Below are 23,530 nucleotides of genomic sequence, written 5' to 3'. Positions count from 1 at the left end.
GCATACAAAACGGCTCCCAAACGTTGCCACTCGCCGACCAATGACATCACGTAACCCTCGTAAAAATGCACAAGTGCTATTTTAAATGCCACGAAAACAGGTGTTACTCAGTCGTGCAAATTTTTGCTGCCATCATTTATTGCGATAATAATATTGGAGTTTGGTTAATAAAATTTATCCGGAATTTTTATCTACTCACAGCATTTTTATTTTCCCGCAATATTTTATAATTCGAAAAAAATATTTTCCCTGAAAATTATCGAATATACCACTTATCGACGTTAATTATTCGTTAAAGCGAAGAAAAGATTGCAGCGCGACATGTGGATGCATTTCAATTAACGAGACACACGTAAAAACTTTTCCACGCGCGGTAGTTTACAAAGCTTTCAGGCTTAAACGACGATCACTGGTCCCGCAATCGAGAAAATTTACGAGGGCAAGACAGGTAGCTCGTTTCTTTGATCTGTCGCTTGTTCGTTTTCCCGCGTGCTTTGCTTACACTTCTTCCACCACCACCGTCGTTCTCGAAAAAAGTTTTCACGTAAAAATAACACGAACTTGCTGCAAGCAGATGCTCGCATCATGACCTACCTTCATTCCGATCTACTCCCTTCCTCGTACGAGTCATTAACCCTCTATAACCTAAATATTCTATGCTTCCCAACAAGTTTTCTATATTAAGAGAAGAATGAAGGTTCGCTTGAACGCGATAGACGCTCCGAAAAGGTGCGGATTTAATTTAGGAAATTCCTAATGGCCGTCGAAAAATTGCTTCTGAAAAGCGTCGCCTTATAACAGAGAATAATTCATGGTATCCGATGTTGGATCCAGTAACTGTTAGGAACGTTTAAGCGTTCTATGATTTTAATAAAACTTTGCTAGTTTATGAAATGGCGGAGAGGGTCATGACAATATCGTCGTTCAAGGAGGACGTGTAACACTCAAAAATGAAATTTCCTAGCAAAATACGGGGGAAGATTGCCAATTTAATTCGTATACTTCATAGTAGTCTCAAAGTACTATCTCGAATAAATAATTCGCACCCCTTTCGAATTGTATCCAATTGAAACGAGTTAATCCGAATGACGCCACGGAAGAAGTGATTTATGTTAAAAGCAGGAAGCTAAGAAGTTCATCCTCTCGAGGTGTTAGAAGAACGGATAAGAGCAAGAAGAAAGAACTGCGGTAACGAGCAAAATGGTTAACTTGACCGTTGAAGGTGTAGGAAGTTGTTGGTGGTTGTAAGTCCGATTTTTCACCGGTGAAATTCGTCGTTGTCGCTGCAAGGCTATCATTATGCGCCGCTGCGGGATTTCGCGAAATCTAGCCGCAACGAACGATGAAAAATGGTAGACGCTTGCACGCGGACTGAAATACGGTTGTGGCGAGCTAAGCTTGTGCGTTATAAGGCGGCCTCGCTAGTGTGTCCCTTTATACTGCAATGCAGAACATTGAATTTCCAACCGCAGACCGGTTGCTAGTTGACTACCGTTATGGCCGTTCGTGGTCCTCCGCATTTCGGTCTAGCCGTTTACGAATTCCGTTTGAAGATTTTGATACCACCTTATGAGATGTCGTGGAAAAGTGCCGGCAAAATTCAACCGCTCGATTTCTATCCGAATAATTAATAGGAAATAATTTTCCCTTTGTGTCCGTATATTTTATCGAAGGTATACGTAGCGGGAAGGTTGAAGAACGTTTGCAAAACGTCTGAGCTTATTGCAAATACACAATGCGCGTTGTACGATAACGACCCCATAACTAATCTTAACACTCCATATGGCCACGTGTGTCAAGATCGGTCATGGTTCCGTGCGAAAACACCCATTATCAAGCACCCACTCGAAGAATCCCTCTCTCCCGTTGAAGCTTCTATTCGAGGTAACGAGCCGCGATCATTGACCGTGCCGAGTTATCCACCGCGTCGGAATCCGGCTAACTTGCCTCCCTCGTTCCTCTTATCCGTCCGTTTCTGTTTCTCTCTTCCCTGGTCATATTTTCATGTGTACCGCGTCGTTTCTGTTCCATTCGGCAAAAGGCGAGCAAGCGACCAAGGAGCATTGCAATTGACAACAGAGACAAATGTGGCGGGGTAGAAATTGGCTGTGGCATGTTAGAGCCGGACACATCGAGCAAACAGACAGAAGAAGGAGGATGGGTTTGGTCAGAGAGTCGTGCATGCTCGTGCCAGCTTCGAATTATTCGCATAACCGGCCTCTTCCTTCCTTCCTCTTGTCTTCTGATTTCGAGAAATCCAATGCCATTCTACTTATACGCCTGCATGGATACGAACTTCTTGTTTGAGTTCGAAATGAATTCAATCGTCTAACGGGTTAAAGGATATTTGGGGATCTCTCGGAACATTTGCAAGTTGAAATTGCCAAAAGGATCTTACGTATCAGGATATACGGTATTCGTTTTATATGTATATTGCTCGTGAGAGCACGCGATGTATTTATACCCGCCGATATGAGTCCACGCTACTCTAGGCTGACGCTGTCAAGTAGTATTGGAGTAGTGATCAGACAGAGTCTGTTCGTCGAGAGCGAACTACCGGTCAATTATGGATACGCAAATAGATTTCATTTTTTAACCCAACATTCGTTTCAAAATGATTCCACATCAAATAAGTACATTTGTAATACATTTTATCGTTCCCTGCTGAATATGCGAAGAATGTCTCATGCGAACTCGTGGAACGAAAAATTTCGTTTCCGAATCGCGAGCGAAAATATCCTAAAAACCTAAATGCCCAGTCGTTGGGACACTGTCTCTGGTCCGGACTGATACCCATCGGGGTGATAAATCGGAAGGTTCTCCGTCATACATGATTTACTGCATGAAAAATGAACGCGACAAGGTGAAAATCGTATTCACGAGTTACCGCGACCGGAAACTGGGTCGTCCCGGTAATTCAATACGAGTCTGCCCGCTGTTCCAGCGACTCGACCAGAAGTTTTCTACCTCGTGCCGTCGATACTCCAGGGGATCTCGTGGCGAATCTCGTCGGGAACGTTCATCCAACCGGCGAAGCGAACGAAACGAGATGCATCACCAATCGAACCTCTTGTATTCGCCTAATATCTTCATAGGCGCCTGAACGTTCTTCTTCGAAACTTTACGGAAACAATTTTGAAACACCAAACCTGAATCACCCTGTACGCAAGAAAATTTCACGCTTGAGGAATCTCGATAATTTTAATCGCCCTGCTTTCACATTGCTATTCTCAGTATGCCTCTTGTTTGTTAAAATTGAAACATTTCAAGCAAAAGGTGTGTATGTATATGTGTCCACAGCGGGAGCAGATGTGCGTATCCGATTGACGAAATCAATACAGTAGTATCGTGTAGCACCAAGATTCCTAGGGTTTCCAAACGGAAGCCTAATTTTAGTCCACGACCAGGGTCGTCGATATTCAAATTTCGATATCCTGTTACCTTGAACGTATCTCGATAAACATTGCGTAACCTCAGTAACGTTCCAACTGTATAAATTAGTTACATCTGAGACTTAGAAACGACAAAGGAATAGAAGAAGTGGTTAACAAAGGAATGATCAAAAATCGCGTTAGCGAGCGGCGTTTAATTAACATATCTCAAGTTCCGAAATCTGGGAAGCAATAAAGCAGGCGACACATCGAAATTGTTGGCAAATCGAGTTTGGTTTCCACAATTACATCGCAATTACCGGCAGTTAGCATCGAAAGCAGAAACACGTCGGATTCGGTCGCGATACAGCCCCAGAGGGTGGGTTGGCTGGTGTGGCAGACGGGAGAGGAAGACAACGAGGAGGGCAGACGTTATATTTAACGCGAGCACGTGGCCGGGCGTATCTGCAACGGCAAAGAAAAGCTTAACGGTGCCGTGTATGTGTGGGTACCTGTTGCCCCTGGGGACGCCCAGGCGCCTCCGCCTCTTTCACCTTCCACCCAGCGCCAACACCACCTCCCTCGAAATCACCAGAAATCCAAGCCACGAGACGCGGACCCTCCTCGACCGACTATACATTGGATCCCGGCCAAATATCGTGCCCGGTCTTCAAGTTTGGCCGAGGCGACAAGACCCGGCCTTCTTTTTACTCGCTCGTTGCCGGTCTAACCAGCTGCACCCCATCACCCACTTTCACCCCCCGAAAAAAATAACTAATACCAGATCGATACTTCGCAATACATTCGTAATCTCCAGACGCTTTCGGGTTTACTTAATTAGGTAACACTTTAATTATACTTTCAACGTAACATGTGTTACAGAGTGTTTGTCACCTCTTATATGTTTTGTAGCTAAAATATACTACCTATTGCACCTGACGTGTTTTATAGAGGTATTCTACAAGTTTTAAGACCTTCAAGACCCAAGATGGCTGCGATTAAGCAAGCGGGAACGTTGACAAACGAACAAGCTGACGAAAATAATACTGCGAAGTAGAGATTGTGTACGATGATGGAAACGAGAATTATGCGACTAACAAAAGTCCTGGTTACGCTTATATTGCTAGTGGAAAAAGAAACAATAGGAGACAAGCGGGCAAGCTGACAAAAATGATCGAACCAAAGGGACGATGACGGATGAAAGTGAAAACACTGATGACTCTCGCGTCAACTGAATGATCAGTGTTGATTTTGGGAAAGAGAAGAACAATCACTTTTCAACAGTTACGAATCGACGAAATTGGTGTAGAACAAGGCGAAAAGTAGAACCAAGACAGCTCAGGAACACGCGATTTCAAAGGCTTCTTGGATTATCCTGATGGTTGCACGATCGAGGCTGTACGAAATGTTATAGTCTTTAAAGGGATCGTTGCACACCAGCTTTCACGCTCTGGTCACGTTCCAAGGCATCGAGTGACATTTAGGCGTGCTGTGATCGAAGGTGACTGAACCTGCGGCATAAATCCAACCTGAACACTTTGCCTGTATCCATCGAGACACGTTATCGGGTCACGTAAACCTAGTATATTTCCCTGGAGCACGAAGGGACGTCAGGACTATCTCTAGGAGTAGCGTGACATTACGACCCAAACAAACGAGTATGTTTATTTGAATTACAATGTGTCACATTGCTGTGGAAGACACCAAATACTCCCTAGGGCCTTTGTAAGCACCTGTTATGTCATGGGTTCCCCGTGGGCCATTGGTGGCTTCTCCAAATTGTCAACAAGTCTCAGAAGCAGTACTCTAATACCTAAAATTAAATCCAACAATCCCTTGTCATCCATCACATAGTCCTACATCGACATCCTACTTAATATCATCCTTGTTTGTTCAGATTATAGGGTATTATATTGCTGTCAGACATTGCCCTGATAGCCATCCATGCTGAAAAAGGGCACGTACAATAATGATCAATGAGTTGGTTTGTGGGTCAAGGTCCGCGTCTTGTCATCAGGACCGAGAAAAAGTGAGAGCAGGTTAGTCCGGACAGCTGCGAGCAAAAGTTGCGCAAGAAGCAAGAGTCTGATGTAAGGATCATTAAGTTGAGATGACGTTACGTGCTCCATAGATGCCCACCAGCTGACTAATTAAGTGAAAGTAATGTCTACTCGACGGAGATACGGGGAAAACGAAGACTGCAACGACCGGTGTCCTTTCTCTCCAGTTGCATGTACACTTGGTACACTTTTATACTTTGTGGAACAAATCCAATTTCGACGATTCTCTAGTTACTGCAACTTCATATCCCGGGAAATTTTAGAACACGTCAAAATATCTTGGTTTGAAATAAAGTTGGGAAACTGAGATAATTACATTGTACATGTCCTAGTAAATGTAGAGACCTCGAGGACTGAAATAATCTTCAGTAAATAAGAAACGATAATTTATCTAATTAGGATTTTGAACGAATTTCCGGAATTATCAATAAGCTACAAAGTTGAAGGAGATGGTACACGAATGGGCAGTTCGCGAGCTGATGATCGTTGAACCCGTTTCGTAGCTGAATTACCAGGTCGAGGAACATTCGCTTCCGAGGGAGCACTCGGATTACGAGTGCCCGGGCTTCTGCTGCCAGCTAGAAGAATTCACGCGCGCACCGTCCATAAACGACCTATCGTTCTCTCAAAGGCCACAACGATACGCTTAATGCTCTCCACGACAGGAACTCGTTCGACCTTCCATCGCTGAACAGTGAATTATTTCGAGCATGAAACACGTTCGAATGAAATTCAACCGCTGAAACAACTATGCCTTTGCTGAAATATCCAGCGTTTCGTTGTAAATTTCTTGAACTTTTCTATACTGTACCCTGGGGCAGTGCAAAGTTTTATGGACATCGATTTTTGAAGATGCTAACTTTGGATCTACTAACTATTTCCCAAAGTTACCAAGTTCCAAAGATGCGACATTCTGAAGATCCAAAAGTTTCAAAGTTCCAAAGGTCTTAAGGATCGAAACACTGAAAAGATTCAAAGTTGTGTCCAAAACCTTTACATTCCAGAGAACTATATTCCCAGATTTGAAAGCCCCGAAGTCGTGAATATTTAAAAAGCGAACTGCGTTCGCCACTTTTATTAATCCTCTCGCGTGTCGAAACCTCGGACTACTTCTCTAGCAACACTCGGGTTTAATTAAACGAAATGCAAAAATTCCGAAAGAAAATAAAAACCGAAATTATTCAGAGATTACGGGACAATAAAACAGACGCCCGAGGGGGTTGAAAGGAAAAACTGCCCTCGAAAACTCTGTTCGACGCAAGCGTTGAATAGCCAAACGGCGGTAGTTCAAAAGCCGCGAAACGCGTTCACTGGAATTGGGTTTCGTTTTCAAATGCATCGGAGGCCCCGGTTACGCGTGCACCAATGCGACAAAAGCCGTCGGGATCGAGCATAACGAACCAACAATGACGTCAAGCCACACGAAACAATGTGTATCGAGGGGCGCACAATATCTGGCAATTATTTTTCTCCCAGTTGCATTAAGACATTGCGACAAGATTAATTGCAATCGTCGTGAATACGGACTGATTTCATTGTACCTGCAAACGATATTCATACCGTTTCCAAACAAAATCACAAAATTACTTTTGGCCGACTTCCTTTCAGAAAGAAAAATCCTTTATTTTTGTTACTCTTTTTTTCTGAATTCTTTGCACAACTTGATCTTGGAAGATTTTTTTGGAAGACGCACGTGGTGCGTCTGTATTATACAAGTATAAGGTACCCTCAAACATAACACAGTGCGTCAAACGACTTCCCTAGTCGTAAGAATTCGATTACGAACAGAAAAACACAAATTGTAAAAGAAATCAATGTATCGCGTGATCCTTGAACCCCTTGCCCCACAATTTTTCCTTGTGACACAATCGTCGTTCTCGGAACAAAGCAATTTCGAGTTTCTCAATTCGAAGATATCATCGATATTGCTACAGTTTGTCGAATCGTCTACTTCAATTGCCTCACACGCTCTGTTGAAAACAATCCCAATGCCAATACGGAGAACGAAAGTTAAACGGAATTAAAACGAGTCAAATTTTGTACCGGTTTTCCAGTTGCTCGTTCTTTTTCTCTTATTCGTGTATCGAAGTTACGGCCAGTCAGCCTTGCCGTAGCACGTCAGAGGTGAAAGTGGCCCGAACAGGTCGCGGTCCAGCGATTTCTGCAGATTTTTTCTTCCTATTTGCAGTGTGACCGGCGATACGAGTATCCAATACCCACGAAAAGACGTTCAAATCCTGTTCCCGTATTTTTTTACAGTACCATCGTATTTCGATGGCTTCTTCAAACGAGGAGGCATCGATATTTCTATCTGAGGCGTGATTCGAGTTGCGGAAGTTTTGTACTGCTTCTGCGAATGTATCAAGTTTTGTTCCCAGAATTAGAGTGACAACGCTATAAAATAAACGTGAAATAGTTCCAGATCCACTAACCAGATGAAAATTAATATAGAAGCAAACAACGTGCAGTGTATCGGATTTCAGCACGGTTAAAGAATCAAACCGAATGTTTCAGCAACAAAATTACCATATTTAGAGGCACTCGTGCTCGCCATTCAACGTTGTCCGAGTTTTAATTACGCTTACCGAAACAATGGAGTTTCAGTTCCAACAATTTCGCGACACACGTGTTCCAAGCTGTCGTTACACGCAGGCGAATAAAGTATTGGAAAGTAGTGGACGCTGGTGGTGGGTTGCCTGTTAATTATCGTCGCATCTCCGCGTTTCATCGTCCCCGATATTAAACGGAGAACAATCGTTCGTAGTCCTACGTTGGCACAATAAATCCTGTCTTATCGGCTGGTACACGCAGAATATGCTGGTCGACCACGTCACGATTTCCCTTCACGATAACCGACCGGAAACGATCGACTGTTAACTCGGCTGCGACGTATGGCGACTCGCGAATCGAATCGCCGGGGTTGCTGAATAAAAGTACCGGCTAAAATATGCCACCGATGTATCGGAACTGATTTCGAAACGATCCTTGAAATTGAAAACCAGCGGTCGATAAGTTTGCGTGTAACCAGACTGATCTCGGTCACGAATGCTGCTGCTTTTTCCTTCTGGCACCGATTCTTTTTCTATTTAATCGAAGACAACTCTTTTTGTACTATGTCCTCGAATTTTAGAATCCCATAATCTCGATAACTTCAAGTTACACAAAGAAGCAAAATTATAAGTCGGTAGATTCATATATTTCCAGTTAAAGGAGAAGACATTTTATGAAAATGTATATCTTCAGAGTACACGGATTAAGAAAAACTTGGCAGATACTTGTAGGAGCCAAGTACAATACTTGTTACTCAAAGTTTGAAGCCGGGTCGAAAGGGTTTAGTTCCGCCATTTACATATCGCGGCTATTCCCCGGTAGTATTAATGGTGCACCAGAATATTACTTGACCTCGAAACGCAATATCCAGATCTCAAGCTCTCCTCTGTAATTCGGTAATCCGATTATCTCGCAGTCTGTGACCGAGCGAAATGGCCGTATTCGCCGTTTGACTTTTCAAGCCAACAACGATAACGAAACCATGGTCGAAACATTCATTTTCATGAACATCGGTCAATTTCCTCCCGCGTAAATCAACTCCGTATTTGATAGAATTAGAAGAAAATGAAAGCTGTGGTCCCTTTTGAACACTATTCGAATTACGATAGCCCTTCATAATTCCTGTATCGCCAGAGGGCAGAAAATTTACATTTTTCGCGGCAGCCTCAAAGCGCCCAAAGATCAAAGGAGACTATTTACGCCTAGCCTGGCGATTCGATAAACCGATCACACCGTATTTCCCGATACCTTACAGCTTCTGCGTGGCTACGTGTAAATAGACCTTAATCTGTTTTCGTGTCCCCTGGCGGACAAGTTCTCTCGACGGGCTCGTAGAAACGGCAAAACCCATGCGTGCGAACGAACATACTATACCGGAGCCCGTACAGAAATAGTTGAGCGGAACAAAGCGAACAAATCGACTAGTGACTTGCTTGCTCTTTAACCCGGTAGGATATCGAATTGAATACGATTTAGGACAGTTACGACACTCTAAATATTTTCTTATGTCCACATAATTTCAAATAATTCGGATAATGTAGGTTCTCGAATTTTGAACCTTCTGAGTAAAGTAATTGACCTAACTGATCCTTAATTAACTGGCTTGAATTGTCGAGCGATCAAAGACAATCTTGTCAATGTTTTTTTCCAGCGCAGTCTAATTACCTCCGGTCGTAGCTTTTCCCGGACGTTAATTTTCTCTTCCGTCGGTAATTTTTTTTAACGATTCAATGCCTAACACCGGCAGAAAGAGAAGAAATATAATTGAACCTCTGTTTCAGGGCTCGATCGAACTCGAAAGATGGACTTCTACTTGGCAACGGTGTAACTACTTTCTGGCCGGTAATTAAGTTTAATTACGAGTCGGTTTTGCACCCTTCTGCCGGTACCTTTTTCCTACTCACCCTACGTTTCTGTCTGTTACGTTCCTATTTTTGAATTAGTTACCTTTTACAAGGCACGCGACGCGCACGGCTTATGAATAATTTAACGCGTGAATTATTCATACCCAGAAAACTCACAATAAATCAGGCCTTTAATTGTGCAGCCGATACGCAGAACCGATAAAACCGGACGCGTTTGCGTCCTTATATTAAAGCACCGTGGTAGACAGGATACATTTTATTGATGGGATGCATTTTACATGCGATTCAATCGATTTTTACGGAATCAAGATGAGGTTACTCCAGACTTTAGGAAGATCTAAGAGTACATTATGTCTGTGTATTTGCATACGAACAAGAATACACCCTCGCGAACAATTTACTACCCGGACTTTTGTTCTCCACGTTCATTCAAGATCCTCCTCGCATATTCTCGTTTCAACGAATAATAATTAACAAAGCCTTTTGTCGACTGGTAATATTCGGAAATATCGGCTACAAAGCTTAAGAACCGCGAGCAACTAATGCTGGTCTAAGTACCGAAATATCTGCAAAATGTGTTTGTCGATCTGAACGATACATGTTACACGTGTCTTTGAAACACATCTACTCATAAGAAAGAGAATAAGGAACGTACAGAACCTACGATAGATAAATTGTAGAATCCTAGATCTAATGTAAAACTTATCCGTATAGCCGAGTACCTATAGTATCCAGAATTAAGCTATCAAACGAGTGCTTAAAACGTTAAACCTTGGCTATGCATCACAGCAACGGGCACTAAAATTACAATGTTAAACCCAAAGTAACTTAGTAGAGCGACTGAGATTGTCAATTTTTAAAGTAGCTCATATCACGTTAATTAACAGCCCATTGTCTAGAACAGGATGACAAAATCCCACTGTTTCTCACGTAGATATTATTATACAGCAATAAAATAGTTTGTTGTATTTACTAGCGTGGCGATGTCGCTATAACAAGGAGAATGGCAATGCTAGACGAATTTTACAGGCCAATAAATAATCTATTTCCTCGTGTCTTAGCACGTGTGCGTCGGTGTCTCCTCTGGTTGCTCTTGTTCTAACCACAGTATGCGTTTCTGTCTATGCATCCGTGAAGCTAAAGCTCGAAATAAACTGCAGCTGGAGCTGTCTAGGCTTTTCTTCTCCTCCGCCGCCAGCATCATCGCAACTATTGATTTATCTTTTGGCAATACGCTTGGAAACGATTCGAAAAAGAGTGTCATGGGAGTTTCGCAGGATGAAATGGTTGCCAACGCAAGCAACGATGATTTATCGAAGCGATGATAATAATAATGTTGAACCCGTTGAAAATCAACAACTGCGTCGATGAACTCGAATATTTTTCTATGGGTTCTTTCATTTTTCTTGACTACCGCAAAAGTTACCTTAATCTTTTTAGACACTTCAGGTACTTGAAGCACCTCGGTATGTAAGGTACCTAAATTTAGGAAAATTGAAATATTTCAGTTCTGCACCAAAATGTCCCGTCTTGAAATATCTATATCAAGCAACAGTTGAATACCGAGAGGACCAGAACAATAGCACCTAAAATAAGTAACACATCAACTGTCAGTACCCAAACTTAATCATAAAAGTGCAAATAGATTTTACCAAGAAACATCATTTACTAGTATACATTTATAAATTGACATTATTATGATACAAAAAGCAGTGTCTCGAGAAGGCACATAAATTAAGCCTAGCCACGACGATTAAAACATTTCCCTATGATAGACTGGTGCCTCATTATCGCCAGGTAACAGCGACCATACTAGCCATCGCTTCGATAATATATTATGAAGCGTGTTGCTTTTAAAATTGAATTGCCTCGGCTCGCTGCACCGAAAACTGCTCGACTGTGAATATCGTGAATTATCCTGATGCGGGTCACGTCGGTGCCGATGGTTCACGCTCTGGTATCGTCTCGCTACACGCCGCCACGTTCGAGCGGTTTCACGCGTTTAACGCGTTAAATGTTCTTGCCGAAAATGAACATTCGCCGGACCAGTGCACGGAAAAGTCAAACATAATTAACAACGTTAACGCAAACTGATTTTCCTTTTCTTGTGCTACGATTCTTCGTTGAAAACAAGGAGTGGAAACAGGAGGATAATAAATAGACAATGGCAGAGATTTCCAAATATTTAGTTTATCACAGAATTATGTTTGAGAGGTGAAAAGCGTACAAAAGGCAAATTGAAAGAGTGACAAAACACTAAGTGACACGAACCTTTGTGACGAAAAGCTCGGCCAGAACAGTGAATATATATTTAGTCGAAAGGCGTCTCGAACGAGCCGAGGATTTCGCGCAACAAATGCGGTGCAAAAGTGTCCGAATTAATGGGCCGCTATTCCGGGGAATAAACGATACGTTTTAGCTCGTAAAGTAAGAGAAGAGACGTCCCGGGCCAGGATATTTATCCATTAGGAATTCTGGCACGAGACCCGCCGCGTGACGACGATTTGATTTTAATCGGTCAGTTTAGAAAATATCCCGACTGCCTTCCTAGCGACCGACTTTCAAACGATACCTACCGGCGGTGGTCGAAAATAAGCTCGACCGGAAATATTGACAGCTTGATTTCTGTTCGATCATCCGTCTCGTCTGTTTGGATTTCTAATGTTCGACGGTAACATAGTTTAAATCAACTGACCATGCTAATTCAAATAACTGTGGATTTAAATCATACTTCCATCTGAATTGTTGGTCTAACACAAAAAATAGAATTGGTATCTTTTAGATATCTGGTAGTACCTGAATCTGGTTCTGCTTAAATAGCAAAGTACTTAAACCGAATACTTGAGATTCCTACACGATATTTATATATCATGGTAGGATGGAATTTTTCTTTACTGCAAGACTCCGCAGCTTGCACAACGATCAAACATTCAAGAGAGAACTGTCTTCTATTCACGACATCCGGCGACAAGTAGATATGATAAATGAGAGTGCGACAATAAAACCTCTGCTTCGCCGTTAACGGGAAGATGAAGTGTGTACCGGAAGAAGAGCGAAGTGCGTACGTGGCAGTGTCGGGGATAACCTGTTCGCGGGTGGTCGATAGAGGAAAGAAACCGTCTGAATGAAGACGTGTAGGAAAGCTCGGGCGGGAAGATAAAAAGGGTGCGACCAGAGAAAAATGGCTAAAAGCCGGTGGAACGTGAGTCGGAGGATTTGAAAACGAAAAAGGGCGGCAGGAAAGTTTATTATGTTCTTGAATAGTGCTGCCGAGCACGGAAACACGCAATTTTCATGACAAAGCAAGCAATAAAGCGTGTCCGAGACGGAAGGTAATAAAAATCCTGTCAGCCGGACGAAACGTTTAATTTCACACCCACCACGCTAATTTATTCTACCGAAAATTGGATGATAATTAAACAGAGGTTTCATCTATCAGAACAAGGTTCATTATTACCTAAAACTTTCCGGAAGTGCCAAATGCTTTTGACTCAAACACGTTGTTTCGTCATTCAACATTCTCCGTGTGAATCAAGGGAACTTAAAATCTTGTTGAGGTTTCTTTCTATTAATTCTCAAAGGTCCCGTACGGCCCACGCGACGCTAACCTCGCGATCGGTATGAATGGGCGGAACTGGATAAAAGAGCAGCCGAAAGGGAAAGTGGTCGGATGAATTAGGGCGTCCAAAACGGAGGCAATAAATAATTGAAGAAACGAGGGAGGAAGACTGAGATGAGGAAAAAGAAAGAACCCGTGTAAACGAACAAAGCAGAGAAGAAAGATTGCCAGTTTAGAAAAACGTGTGTTAAGAAGACAGCGGAAGAAAACAGAACGTGAGAAACGTAAGAAAAATTGGTTCACGGATAGAAAAATTATCGAACATAAACAATAATTGGAAAAATTGTAACTGCAGGAATAATGTAAATAAAAATAATTGTAACTATAAGATACAGTAAATGGAGCGGAAATTATGAATGTCTGTAATTTATTGCGTTTTTATTTTTGTGTAAAATAAGCATATAACTCGATCAAAGAACATCGGTAAACGGGTTACGAGGTACTTTCGTTTTTTCCTTCTTTCCGTTTTATTAGTGAACCCGGTGAAAGAGAGAGCACGAAATCGCTTTATATCGAGGAAGGAGTGTAAATCAACACTATAGTGGCCCGTTAACATTGCGTCATGGCTTTTGCACTTAATCCTTTCTCCTGGAAATCATTTCACCCACGGTTCGAAACGGATTCTTAATGGGTGCTAACATGATACCAGGCCGCATATAGGAAATACAAGAAATCAATTTCTTATACTGCTCGTGAGAACTCTGTAGACTCTATATTATCACCTTACCAACTTTCATGTGGATTTCAAACAATATAAACTATACAATCGATATAAGTCGGAGGCAATATAACAAGAGTCTACCCAAGCATCTTTGAAATAATTCCAAGAAAATATTGTCGCTTCAACAACTACAATAGTAAACTTTTGGAGTAATCATAAATCTCTGAAATCATAGTAACCCAAGTTATTTGTCGAAAGGTGCGGATAGAATGCAAGAAGACGAAGCAGGAATCCAATCGTGACCGAGAAAGAATGCCGTTGTATCCCGCATCGACTCGACAAAAGGATCTGCAAGGTTCACGTGTGCCATCGTGAGCCTCTCCCTTTCTCTCGTGTAATTCTGTTGTAATTTTTAATAGTGGCTAACGATTGCATGGTGAAAGTAAACGAGGTTGTTTCGTGGGAATCGTTTTATAAAGGGCTATGATTATTGCGGGCATTACTTTGCATCTAACAACTGGCACGGTTCGAAATTCATTGTGAAAATCTCATTGTGCAAGCACCAAGTTTCCAACTGTAACAACCGGGGAAACATTTTTGTTTCCACGTTTTTCTGCAGTTTGCAACATTTTTCAGCATAAAAACGAAACTTTACTTACTCTCTGACTATTGTTCGAGCTTTCAACTACGACATGTACTCAAAAAAAAACGTAATGCGTTATTGAATAATTACGTACGGCAATTTTCTTTTGTGTCGCGTTTATTTTCAGTCATGAAATGTTAGTTGATAAAGAAAAAAAATAAATTGCAATGTTAAGACACATTATCGCTAAAAAAGCTATTGAATACTTTTTTGTAAACCTTTAAAAGCTATTGAATACTTTAAAATGAGAATGTATCAATTAAATGATATTACAAATAAATTGATATTTCACAAAATCTAAATATTCGACGCGTTATGTTACGCGTACTTCAAGGCGCCAATATTTAAAAATGTTCAAGTCTACTTGCATGCTATAATAAATTGTACTCACCTCTTCATCCGACGATGGTTCCTCATAATCCGACTCGGTGCATTTGAAGACAAAGATGCAGTCTGACGGCTCCAGTTGTCGATCATTGCCGAACTGTGTCTGCTGATCGATCAGCAGCTTCATCGAGATCGTCTCCACCATCTTCACAATCCGTTTAAACCAATGTTGTTCCAAAGAAATTGCTCTTTTCGCTAGGATTTTCTGTAACATAATGTTCAAATATTAAATTCTAATAATAAAAAATTGTCTATGTGTTTTGTTTGTATTTCCTCATTCCCCACATTAATTAAAAATGGATCAACGCCATCTAAAGGTTTATATCCTGAACTAAAAATAATGTAACAGGATAACAAGAGAATGAAGGAGGTATACTCAGAGCTGTATCTAAAACATTGTAGGCCTTATGCATATAAATCACTCCTTATAATAATAATAACAATGTTATTTTGATGTCTGTGAAATTAATAATACCCTTGTATCAAAAAGTTTTTAAAATAGAGTAGTAAATACTTCTATAAGGCCTGGTATCTATATTTTGCATGGTAATAAACATGACCCTGGTAGTTACAGTATGAAATTTGATAAGACAGATTACTATGCGAGAGATTCCTATTCATCATCGAAAGTACGAGTCTTTAAATTACACTGTTTCATTCATCCGCGCACACGTGATGCGACCACATGGCTAGATACTTATGACTTCATTTATAGATATGAACAGCCACAATCTTAAACGAATACGGCTATGAGTATAGTATGGATCGAATTATCGTTTACGTCACTCTAATGTACCGTGCACGTGCGGTATTATCTCTGGCTATTTATGTATATACATATATATAGAAAACGTATATACACGCGTTATGTGGCGCTACGTATGCGTTATTACTCCGTTACTGACACGTTTGTAGGTTAGATTGTCCAGCACGCGCTTTGAAATATTTTCAAACAAAACATTTTTTATCACTTTCTATAATTATACTTATAATTATGAATAAAAATAGTTAATCAAATTTAACAGAATTTCGTGCAACAACATTACGAACAGGAAAAAAAATGTCGGCAAAATTTGTTAGGTTAGGACATATGTATAAAACATTTGCAAGGAAGTACTTAATATTTATAAGAACTTATACTGTAAAAACTTACTACAATATCCATTTGAACATGAGACGATAATTCAATAAAATGCAGTTATCGCGTTCAAAACATGTTTCTTTCTGAATACACACACAGTATAAAACATATATCGAAGAGCACAGAACTCTGAACGGTGCTGCCACCTGTTGGCAACATCTGTAATCAATGGTATAATTTTTCAAAAATCTCCCGCTCATTTCTTACCTATAAATGTGATCAATAATTTTTTTTTATATTTTAAACAATAAAAATAATCTTATTTCAATTTCTTTTTTTTTTATAAATTACATTCATTAAATTCTAAGTATGTTTTTATAAAAAAAATACAAAATTCGTATATTTTTACGGAAGCACCATAAATCACATGCACTTTTGTAACAAATAAAATTTATAACAACTATAATTTAAATAAATTACTTTAAGACTCCATTTTCTCCGACTCGTCTTGCTTCGTTGTTAAAGTAAATGTTTTGCTAGGTTTTAATGCGACGTCTCCTTTGCCGTTTTCTTCGAAATTACATTCATGTAAGGTGACTTCCGATATATTATCTAGCAATTCCAATTTACCGCATTTGCTTTCTGAATTATTTAAATATTTTCGAGTTTCAAAACGAATAGCATACTCTTTAAAATGTCCTAATGAACAATTTGTTGCTACTAATTTCGCATTGTCATGCAGCTGAAAGTAATACGAACATATTATATAAGTCATGTTGTTCGTAACAGCATAATTACGCTAATCTAAAGTAAATGATGTACCTGTATACCCTCTGCACAATTTTTAAAATTGCAATTAGTCATAAGCACTTCCCCATGGCCATAAATAACCAGACCAGTCCCAAGACCGTCGAATAAAGTATTTTCTACTATCAATTTTGCATTAGGTAAAACCACAACTCCTAACTTCACCATACTCTGATTTAAGGCACATATTTTACAATTAACAATTTTTGTAGTTCCAGCCCTAACTATTATGGCTGCTCTAAGATCAGCTACGTCTACAGTAATGTTTTCTAGCAAAACCTAAAAATATGTGCTTTAATTAGGTGATAGTTAAAATACTGAAAACAAGTGTAGACCAACATCTTACTTCACTGCCAGAAAAATCAAGTACAGATGGTACAACTTCAATGTCTTTCACAGAAAGAATAGTCTGGTCTAACTTATGAATTCCCTTAATAGTACCACCCTCTTCTAAATTACCAGCACCTTTTATTTCATGATTTCCTTCTCCAATTACAATAGTATCTCCTGGTTCACACATATGTAGAGTTTCTTGCAGTGAGCCAGATATCCTAAATGTAGAATAACAAGATCAATAATCAATCTATGATACTTAAATGTGTACTTACTTACTTGAAAAATAATTTTGGAGATACAGAAGCTTCAACTTTATTTATAATTTCTTTCATTTCCTCCAGACTCCCACCAAGCCATACAAAGTATCCTTTCACACACCTTTCTTCACTCTCCTGCTTTTCTATTTTATTAGTGGTTAATGATGAAGTTCTATTTTTTACAAGGATTTCTCTCATAGCAGGATTTTCAAGAACTTCCATCTCTCTCTTAATTTGTTGCAATCGAAAGTGAAGTTTCATTAATTGACATGCTGTTCCTCCATCTAGTATATCAACTTCAGATTCCTCTTCATCAGAAATAGTATCCTCCAATCTTGATATTCTTTGTTGAATCTCTCGTCCTTCTCTTACTAAACCTCTGATAACATCACTGGTGTCCTTGCTAACAATACCCCTCTTCATATCAAAAAACAATCTGATTCTTGTTTCCAAATGTACAGACACCCAATCAGCATTATCGTCATCATCTATATCCCATGGCATCCACAAATAATTATAAAAAAATCTTAGTTGATCAATGCAACTTGAGGTGCCCACCATGTCTAAAGCAATATTTTCTTGCTTAAGGGTTGGATAAAGTTCTACAAGCGGTACATCATATTTTTCAGGCAAATGAATTTCGTCTTGAACAGCAGTGATTTTCACTAATGCAGATAAGGCATTAAAATTGACTTGCTCAACCTCAACAACTACTATGGTAGGATAATGGATTTGAAAGTCTTCACACACTAAACGTGATATCTTCCACAATGCTTGCCAACCAACAGGTTCCAACACAAGTTCCACATGATAGGACCATTCTGCTTGTATCTGCGATGCAGGTACTATTTCACCTCTACTTGACAAGATTTCAGTTAATTCAACCAGTCTTTTTTGGAGACTTTTGTCAAAAGTATATATCTCCATTGATATATGTAATCTACAAAGTGAAGAGAATCTATTTAAAAGAGAATCCATAAAATATTACGACTTTACACAGACTTACTGATTAATCTCAAATCCTCTTTACAAGTTTGTAACGAAAACTAGTCGATAAGCAAAGTAGTATATACGAAAATTTTTAAACGAAACTTTTAATAACTAAAAAATATTTTGAGCTTAACGATCGGATATTAAAATATGAAGCTGTGTACACCGATAGAACAGAATAAGTGACAATCACCCGCCTTTTTATTGAAATAGATATGAAAACTAATCAAGACTCTCACTATATTTTGAAGTACACTTAATGTACAAAACAAAATAATATTTTAAAAATGAAACAGAAGTTAACATTCGTTTGAAAAATCACAAGCACATTTTAAATTAACATTATGCGGTACGTCAGGTAAACTACCATAAAAAATTTGAAATACAATATTAACGAACATGATTAGTCGATCAGTACGAATCGATTCTCGTTTCCAACAATAGTAAGTATCGATATCAACTGATGAACAAATAACAAGTTCACTTTTTCGTAAAAATAAATAGTGCCTTACTGTATTCATAACATTTTAAATTATGTCTGGAGAAATAACAGGTTTGTTTAATTTATTAAAAGAAGTTAATCGCGTATTTTCTTCAATTAAAACCAGTTCATATAATAAATGTAAGCAAACTAATATGCTCAATAAATGATTACAACTCTTGTAACAGATACGGATATTTTAATCACTGATGCAAATATAGAACAAAGCTCTAAAAATGCAGAAGACAAATTCTTTGACGAAATTATTGGACATATAGAAGATATTTTATTAGGTGCGCATTAAAAATGATATTAAAATGTTCGCTTATTTGAAGAATTTGTGTTTTCAGAAGATGAATTTTATGCTATTCGAAATAAATTTTTGGATACATATTGGGAAGTTTTTGAACCTATAGAAGAAAATAAATTAATTTATACAGATATATTTGATGAATATGTAAGTGGTATAACTTTATTATTCGAAATTTTGTATGCACATGTTAGAATATTCATTCATTCAATATTTATTTTAGACTAAGGCTTTGGAAAGTTACATAGTGAATTATTTACAAAAAATTATACCACATTTTAACATAAATACACTTTTGAAATATTTAAAGTAAGCATTACAATTTTACACATAATTTGTATAAAAATCATATTCATTGTTCATTGAAAACATTCTTCTTTTAAATGATCATTAAATAACTTAGTAACAGGCAGAAAGAACTGGATGGTGAAGTTTTCGAAGTATTATCAACATTTACAGACTTTGTGGCCTTTAAAGAAATGTTCCTTGATTATAGAGCTGTAAGCATTATTGATCTGTGGTCATGTAATAAAAATATATGTATCAGTATGATATTGTTTTCAGGTAAAAGAAGGAAAAGTTGAGGATCTTAGTTCTGGAATATCTGTTACATCTCTCAGACCACATAATATCAACAGAGATTCTGTCAGATAATAAACTTTTTAATATATATGTATTTGAAAAGTAAATTAATGTACATGTACTGATTCTATTTATCATGTTCACCCAACCACATTTCTTAAAATAAAATACATTTATTCTGTTCACAACGTTTTTCACCCCTTAACATTGTGGAAATATGATGCGGATCTTAATAAATTCGACATGAATGTATTAAAAAATTTTAAGTATCTAATATTCAACGCATAAGAATGTCCATTTGTACAAGTTTGCTATTTGTCTCGTCTGGCAGACGATATGGAAGTGCGCCAGCAAAACTGGTTAATGCTGTTGCTTTATCCCGAAGATCATCAAGTAGCTGCTGTGTCGCTTGTTCGCCACCTAATTTTGCGGATCGTAACTTTCGGTACTGATTATAAAGTATCGTCATTGTTGCTAACACAACATCTGCTAATGTACCAGCCACTTCTGGCGATGCACGTCTCAAAACATTTACTCTTTCGTCAACTTCTTTCACGTGTAATGGTAATAATTTTGCTTCCGCGATGGTCTGAAAACAATCAATATTATACATATGTAATAAGAATTTCAATACAAATAATATGATTCTGTATTTCTTACCCTAAGAGCACTCTGATATTGTTCATTATGATATTGATCAAAAAATATCATTAAATGTCTCAAAGTATAGAATGCAGATACTAATTCAGACGGTGCTTGTATCTCGATATTTTGATACCTGAAAATAAATATTTTTATACATAGTATAATATTTAATAACAGTAGTAACAATTCACCTTTCTAATAACAAGTACCTTTTACTTATCTCAGTAGCAGTTACTTGTAAACGATCTCTTAGCGTCCCAGGTGAGGGTTTTTCGCTGACAACTTGGGCCAAAAGAGTACACATTAAACTAAGAACCCTCTCGTGATTACCAGCGAGATCATACATCGTTGCAGCATCTTCTAATAGACCTTTTCTATAGAACGTATCCGCACTTATATTAATGACATCCTGTGTATTGATTTGGAATTGATCTAAAAGTCCTGGCACCCAACGATCTTTTTCTATCTTGCCCACTAACTGAGTTCTATTTTCTGGTGAAGAATCAACCACCATCTCTGCAGCTGATGCCGCAAACATATTACGTTCATATGGATCTTTCATGCATCTAAAAATGTCAAATAAAATAATGCATTAAAGTTCAAAACTTAGAAAACTGTTTATGCCATCATACAAACCTTAATAAGAATAAATAATGTAAACACTCTTTAGGATCAGTAGTATCAAATCTCTTGACATAAAACAGTATCAATCTAGCAAAGTTTAGTCTTTTTGCAGGTGGTTTGTCAGCAGGGTCAACACTTATCAGAGGTGCTAAGACACTCTGGCTAACTCCTAATAAGTTGTTCTCGTTCATAGCAGCTGCTAGATGCACTGCATGTGGTAAATGTCTTGCTCCAGCACCTCTGGCCAAAAATTCAATTGCAGCTTCAAACTGACCAGTTAAAAATAACATGGAGAAGTATACAAATGGTTGTTCATGAGCATGATAGTATGATTCTCCTACAACATTTAAATAGTCAATAAAATTCATTAAAGTTATCTACTGTAAAAACGTACATGTATATAAAATACATATTTGTACCATATATTTCTGAAATGGTAGTTTGAAGATAATCTAAAGTCAACTTGTTCCCTGCATCTGGTTGATCTCTAACTTGGCACAATTTTAACCATAAATAATCATCAGCTGTGCAGATCACATCAGAATGCAAATCATCAGGTTCACATGGAACCAATGCACAATAAGCTACCCTTTTATATGGATCAGTAACTGATCTAACATGTTTTCTATAATGCAATTTTAGATTTGATTCTGCATAACTATTGGGATGTCTTTGAGGATCATTGCAAGCTTGTTCCAAAGCAGCTTTAAATTCTGCAAATTCTGTATTGCATTGATTAAGGCATTCTAGTGCTGCTTTATAATCCCCAACTCTCATGCAATAATAAACTAAAGGCCATAATGGTTTCCCCTCTACCATAACATCTTCCAAATCTCTTAGATTTTGCACTTTAACACTGACAAAACTTTTAACTAATGGTACAGTGCCTGGAATGCCACCTCTTTTGGCCTGTGCCAAATTTTCACTAATAACAGATGTCATAAAATCTCTGTATCTATCTTCCAAATATTTCCTAGCTTGCAAGACAATTTTCTTCTCAACAACCGGAGTACTTCTGGATTTAATTTGATCCTCTTTAGGAATTGGTGGAATATCCACCATGTATTTAACCATTTGCCACATATCAACAATCTTTTTATCATTAAATGACTCTGCAGCTTTACAAAATGCATTAAATAAAACTGGTCTAGTTATTCCTCTAAGCACATGATCATTATAATTCTGTAATTCTTTAACATAAGCTACTTCTACACTGGACAAACCACTGATCATGGATCCAGCTAGTTTAGTACGTTGTGGGATACCACGTAAATCTACAAGTTCTCCAGATGGTGTAGTCATAGCATTTATTATCTCAAAACGCATCTGTTTCCATTCTCCCAACATGTGTTCCATTTGTTGAACTCTAGTGAGTTCAAAAGTCTAAAATTGAAATCATAGGCTTAACATACATATAATATCTTATAATGTTTATCATATAAGGAACATAATATAATGTCTTACATCTTTGTGGACTTGTTCAATGATAGATAAAATAGCATTTTCTTTTTCATTTCTAAGGTAACTAACTATATCAGTGTCTGCAATAGGGTCTAAAGGTTCAAATGTACGTCTTGCACTAAGTGAACTTAATTTTTGTGATATCTGAGATAAATCAACACCACGAGAGCCAAGTAAAAGGTGCCTGAAATTAGAATACATTATTTGGTAAGTCATGACATTTTGGCGCCAGAAATTTGTATAACACAAATAGGTTATGGTTCTCTTGAATCATGGTTATAAAGAACTTTTCATACAAACGATACAAACTTCAGAAGAAATGTATGAAATTATTGTTTGAAATTATACATGCAGTGGATATGCAAATTCTCTTACGCTTGAACTTGATTAGACTGAGTGCCGGTCTGCGTGACACGAGACCAGAGTTCATTAGACGTTTCTAATATCTGACGCAGATTTCTCTCAACTTGAGGAAGTTCTTCGCTTCCTTCTACAACAGCGGACAATTGTTCCGCTAATCGTAGTAATTCACTAAAGCCAGAATCTCCTGACACTCGCGAAGGATCTGTGGTTAACATATCACTTTGTCTCAAACCGTTCATATTGAAAACACGATGTTCACAGAGTTTAATTGATATTGACCGGGTTTTTTCACAGAGTTTATAAACTGCGGGCTCAACGAATAAAAAGTATAGGGAATTTAGTCGTTTTACCAACTATTGGTTTCCCTGTTGTTCATTATTTCATATGAGATCGAATCCAATGCACGTAACAAATACATGAAATAAATCAAAACTCGA

General features: G+C 38.5%; 4 protein-coding genes across 8 annotated transcripts in view; 1 reads left to right on the top strand and 3 right to left on the bottom strand.

Annotated features, from left to right (window-relative positions):
• The window catches only part of LOC100874982 (pseudouridylate synthase RPUSD2), a 93,489-nt gene extending 77,041 nt beyond the window's left edge, over nucleotides 1-16,448 (bottom strand). Inside the window, exons 1-2 of the mRNA XM_012295731.2 lie at nucleotides 16,310-16,448; nucleotides 15,161-15,361 (exon numbers count right to left, since the gene is read on the bottom strand). Coding sequence (XP_012151121.2) covers nucleotides 15,161-15,361; nucleotides 16,310-16,321 — 213 coding nt within the window. The 5' untranslated portion in view covers nucleotides 16,322-16,448. The remainder of the gene's footprint in view (nucleotides 1-15,160; nucleotides 15,362-16,309) is intronic.
• Nucleotides 16,355-18,974, bottom strand: nesd (SHC binding and spindle associated nessun dorma). 5 transcript variants are annotated; one of them, XM_076537014.1, is made up of 6 exons: nucleotides 18,644-18,969; nucleotides 17,657-18,577; nucleotides 17,391-17,595; nucleotides 17,060-17,323; nucleotides 16,718-16,979; nucleotides 16,355-16,504 (listed from the first exon to the last, which is right to left on the bottom strand). In XM_076537014.1, exons 2-5 carry the CDS (start codon nucleotides 18,562-18,564, stop codon nucleotides 16,719-16,721), a joined length of 1,638 nt encoding a protein of 545 aa, XP_076393129.1. In that variant the 5' UTR covers nucleotides 18,565-18,577; nucleotides 18,644-18,969; the 3' UTR covers nucleotides 16,355-16,504; nucleotide 16,718. The 5 variants fall into 5 exon arrangements, with proteins under 5 accessions (XP_076393129.1, XP_076393130.1, XP_012151126.2 ...); XM_076537015.1 differs by having other exon boundaries at nucleotides 16,355-16,456; XM_012295736.2 differs by lacking the exon at nucleotides 16,355-16,504 and having other exon boundaries at nucleotides 16,555-16,979; nucleotides 18,821-18,974.
• Nucleotides 18,975-19,012: 38 nt separating this feature from the next.
• Nucleotides 19,013-20,130, top strand: LOC100879939 (ADP-ribosylation factor-like protein 2-binding protein). Its single transcript, XM_003707708.3, has 6 exons — nucleotides 19,013-19,180; nucleotides 19,297-19,401; nucleotides 19,459-19,565; nucleotides 19,642-19,727; nucleotides 19,822-19,918; nucleotides 19,983-20,130. Exons 1-6 carry the CDS (start codon nucleotides 19,162-19,164, stop codon nucleotides 20,070-20,072), a joined length of 504 nt encoding a protein of 167 aa, XP_003707756.1. The 5' UTR covers nucleotides 19,013-19,161; the 3' UTR covers nucleotides 20,073-20,130.
• Nucleotides 20,131-20,153: 23 nt separating this feature from the next.
• LOC100879828 (nuclear pore complex protein Nup93) lies at nucleotides 20,154-23,522 on the bottom strand. Its single transcript, XM_003707707.3, has 7 exons — nucleotides 23,106-23,522; nucleotides 22,734-22,914; nucleotides 21,689-22,652; nucleotides 21,282-21,606; nucleotides 20,855-21,211; nucleotides 20,661-20,778; nucleotides 20,154-20,589 (listed from the first exon to the last, which is right to left on the bottom strand). Exons 1-7 carry the CDS (start codon nucleotides 23,330-23,332, stop codon nucleotides 20,278-20,280), a joined length of 2,484 nt encoding a protein of 827 aa, XP_003707755.2. The 5' UTR covers nucleotides 23,333-23,522; the 3' UTR covers nucleotides 20,154-20,277.
• Between the last annotated feature and the right edge of the window lie 8 nt (nucleotides 23,523-23,530).

This window comes from Megachile rotundata, chromosome 11, assembly GCF_050947335.1.
Source record: "Megachile rotundata isolate GNS110a chromosome 11, iyMegRotu1, whole genome shotgun sequence".
Taxonomy (NCBI): domain Eukaryota; kingdom Metazoa; phylum Arthropoda; class Insecta; order Hymenoptera; family Megachilidae; genus Megachile; species Megachile rotundata.
This window is presented reverse-complemented; position numbering and strand designations above follow the sequence as displayed.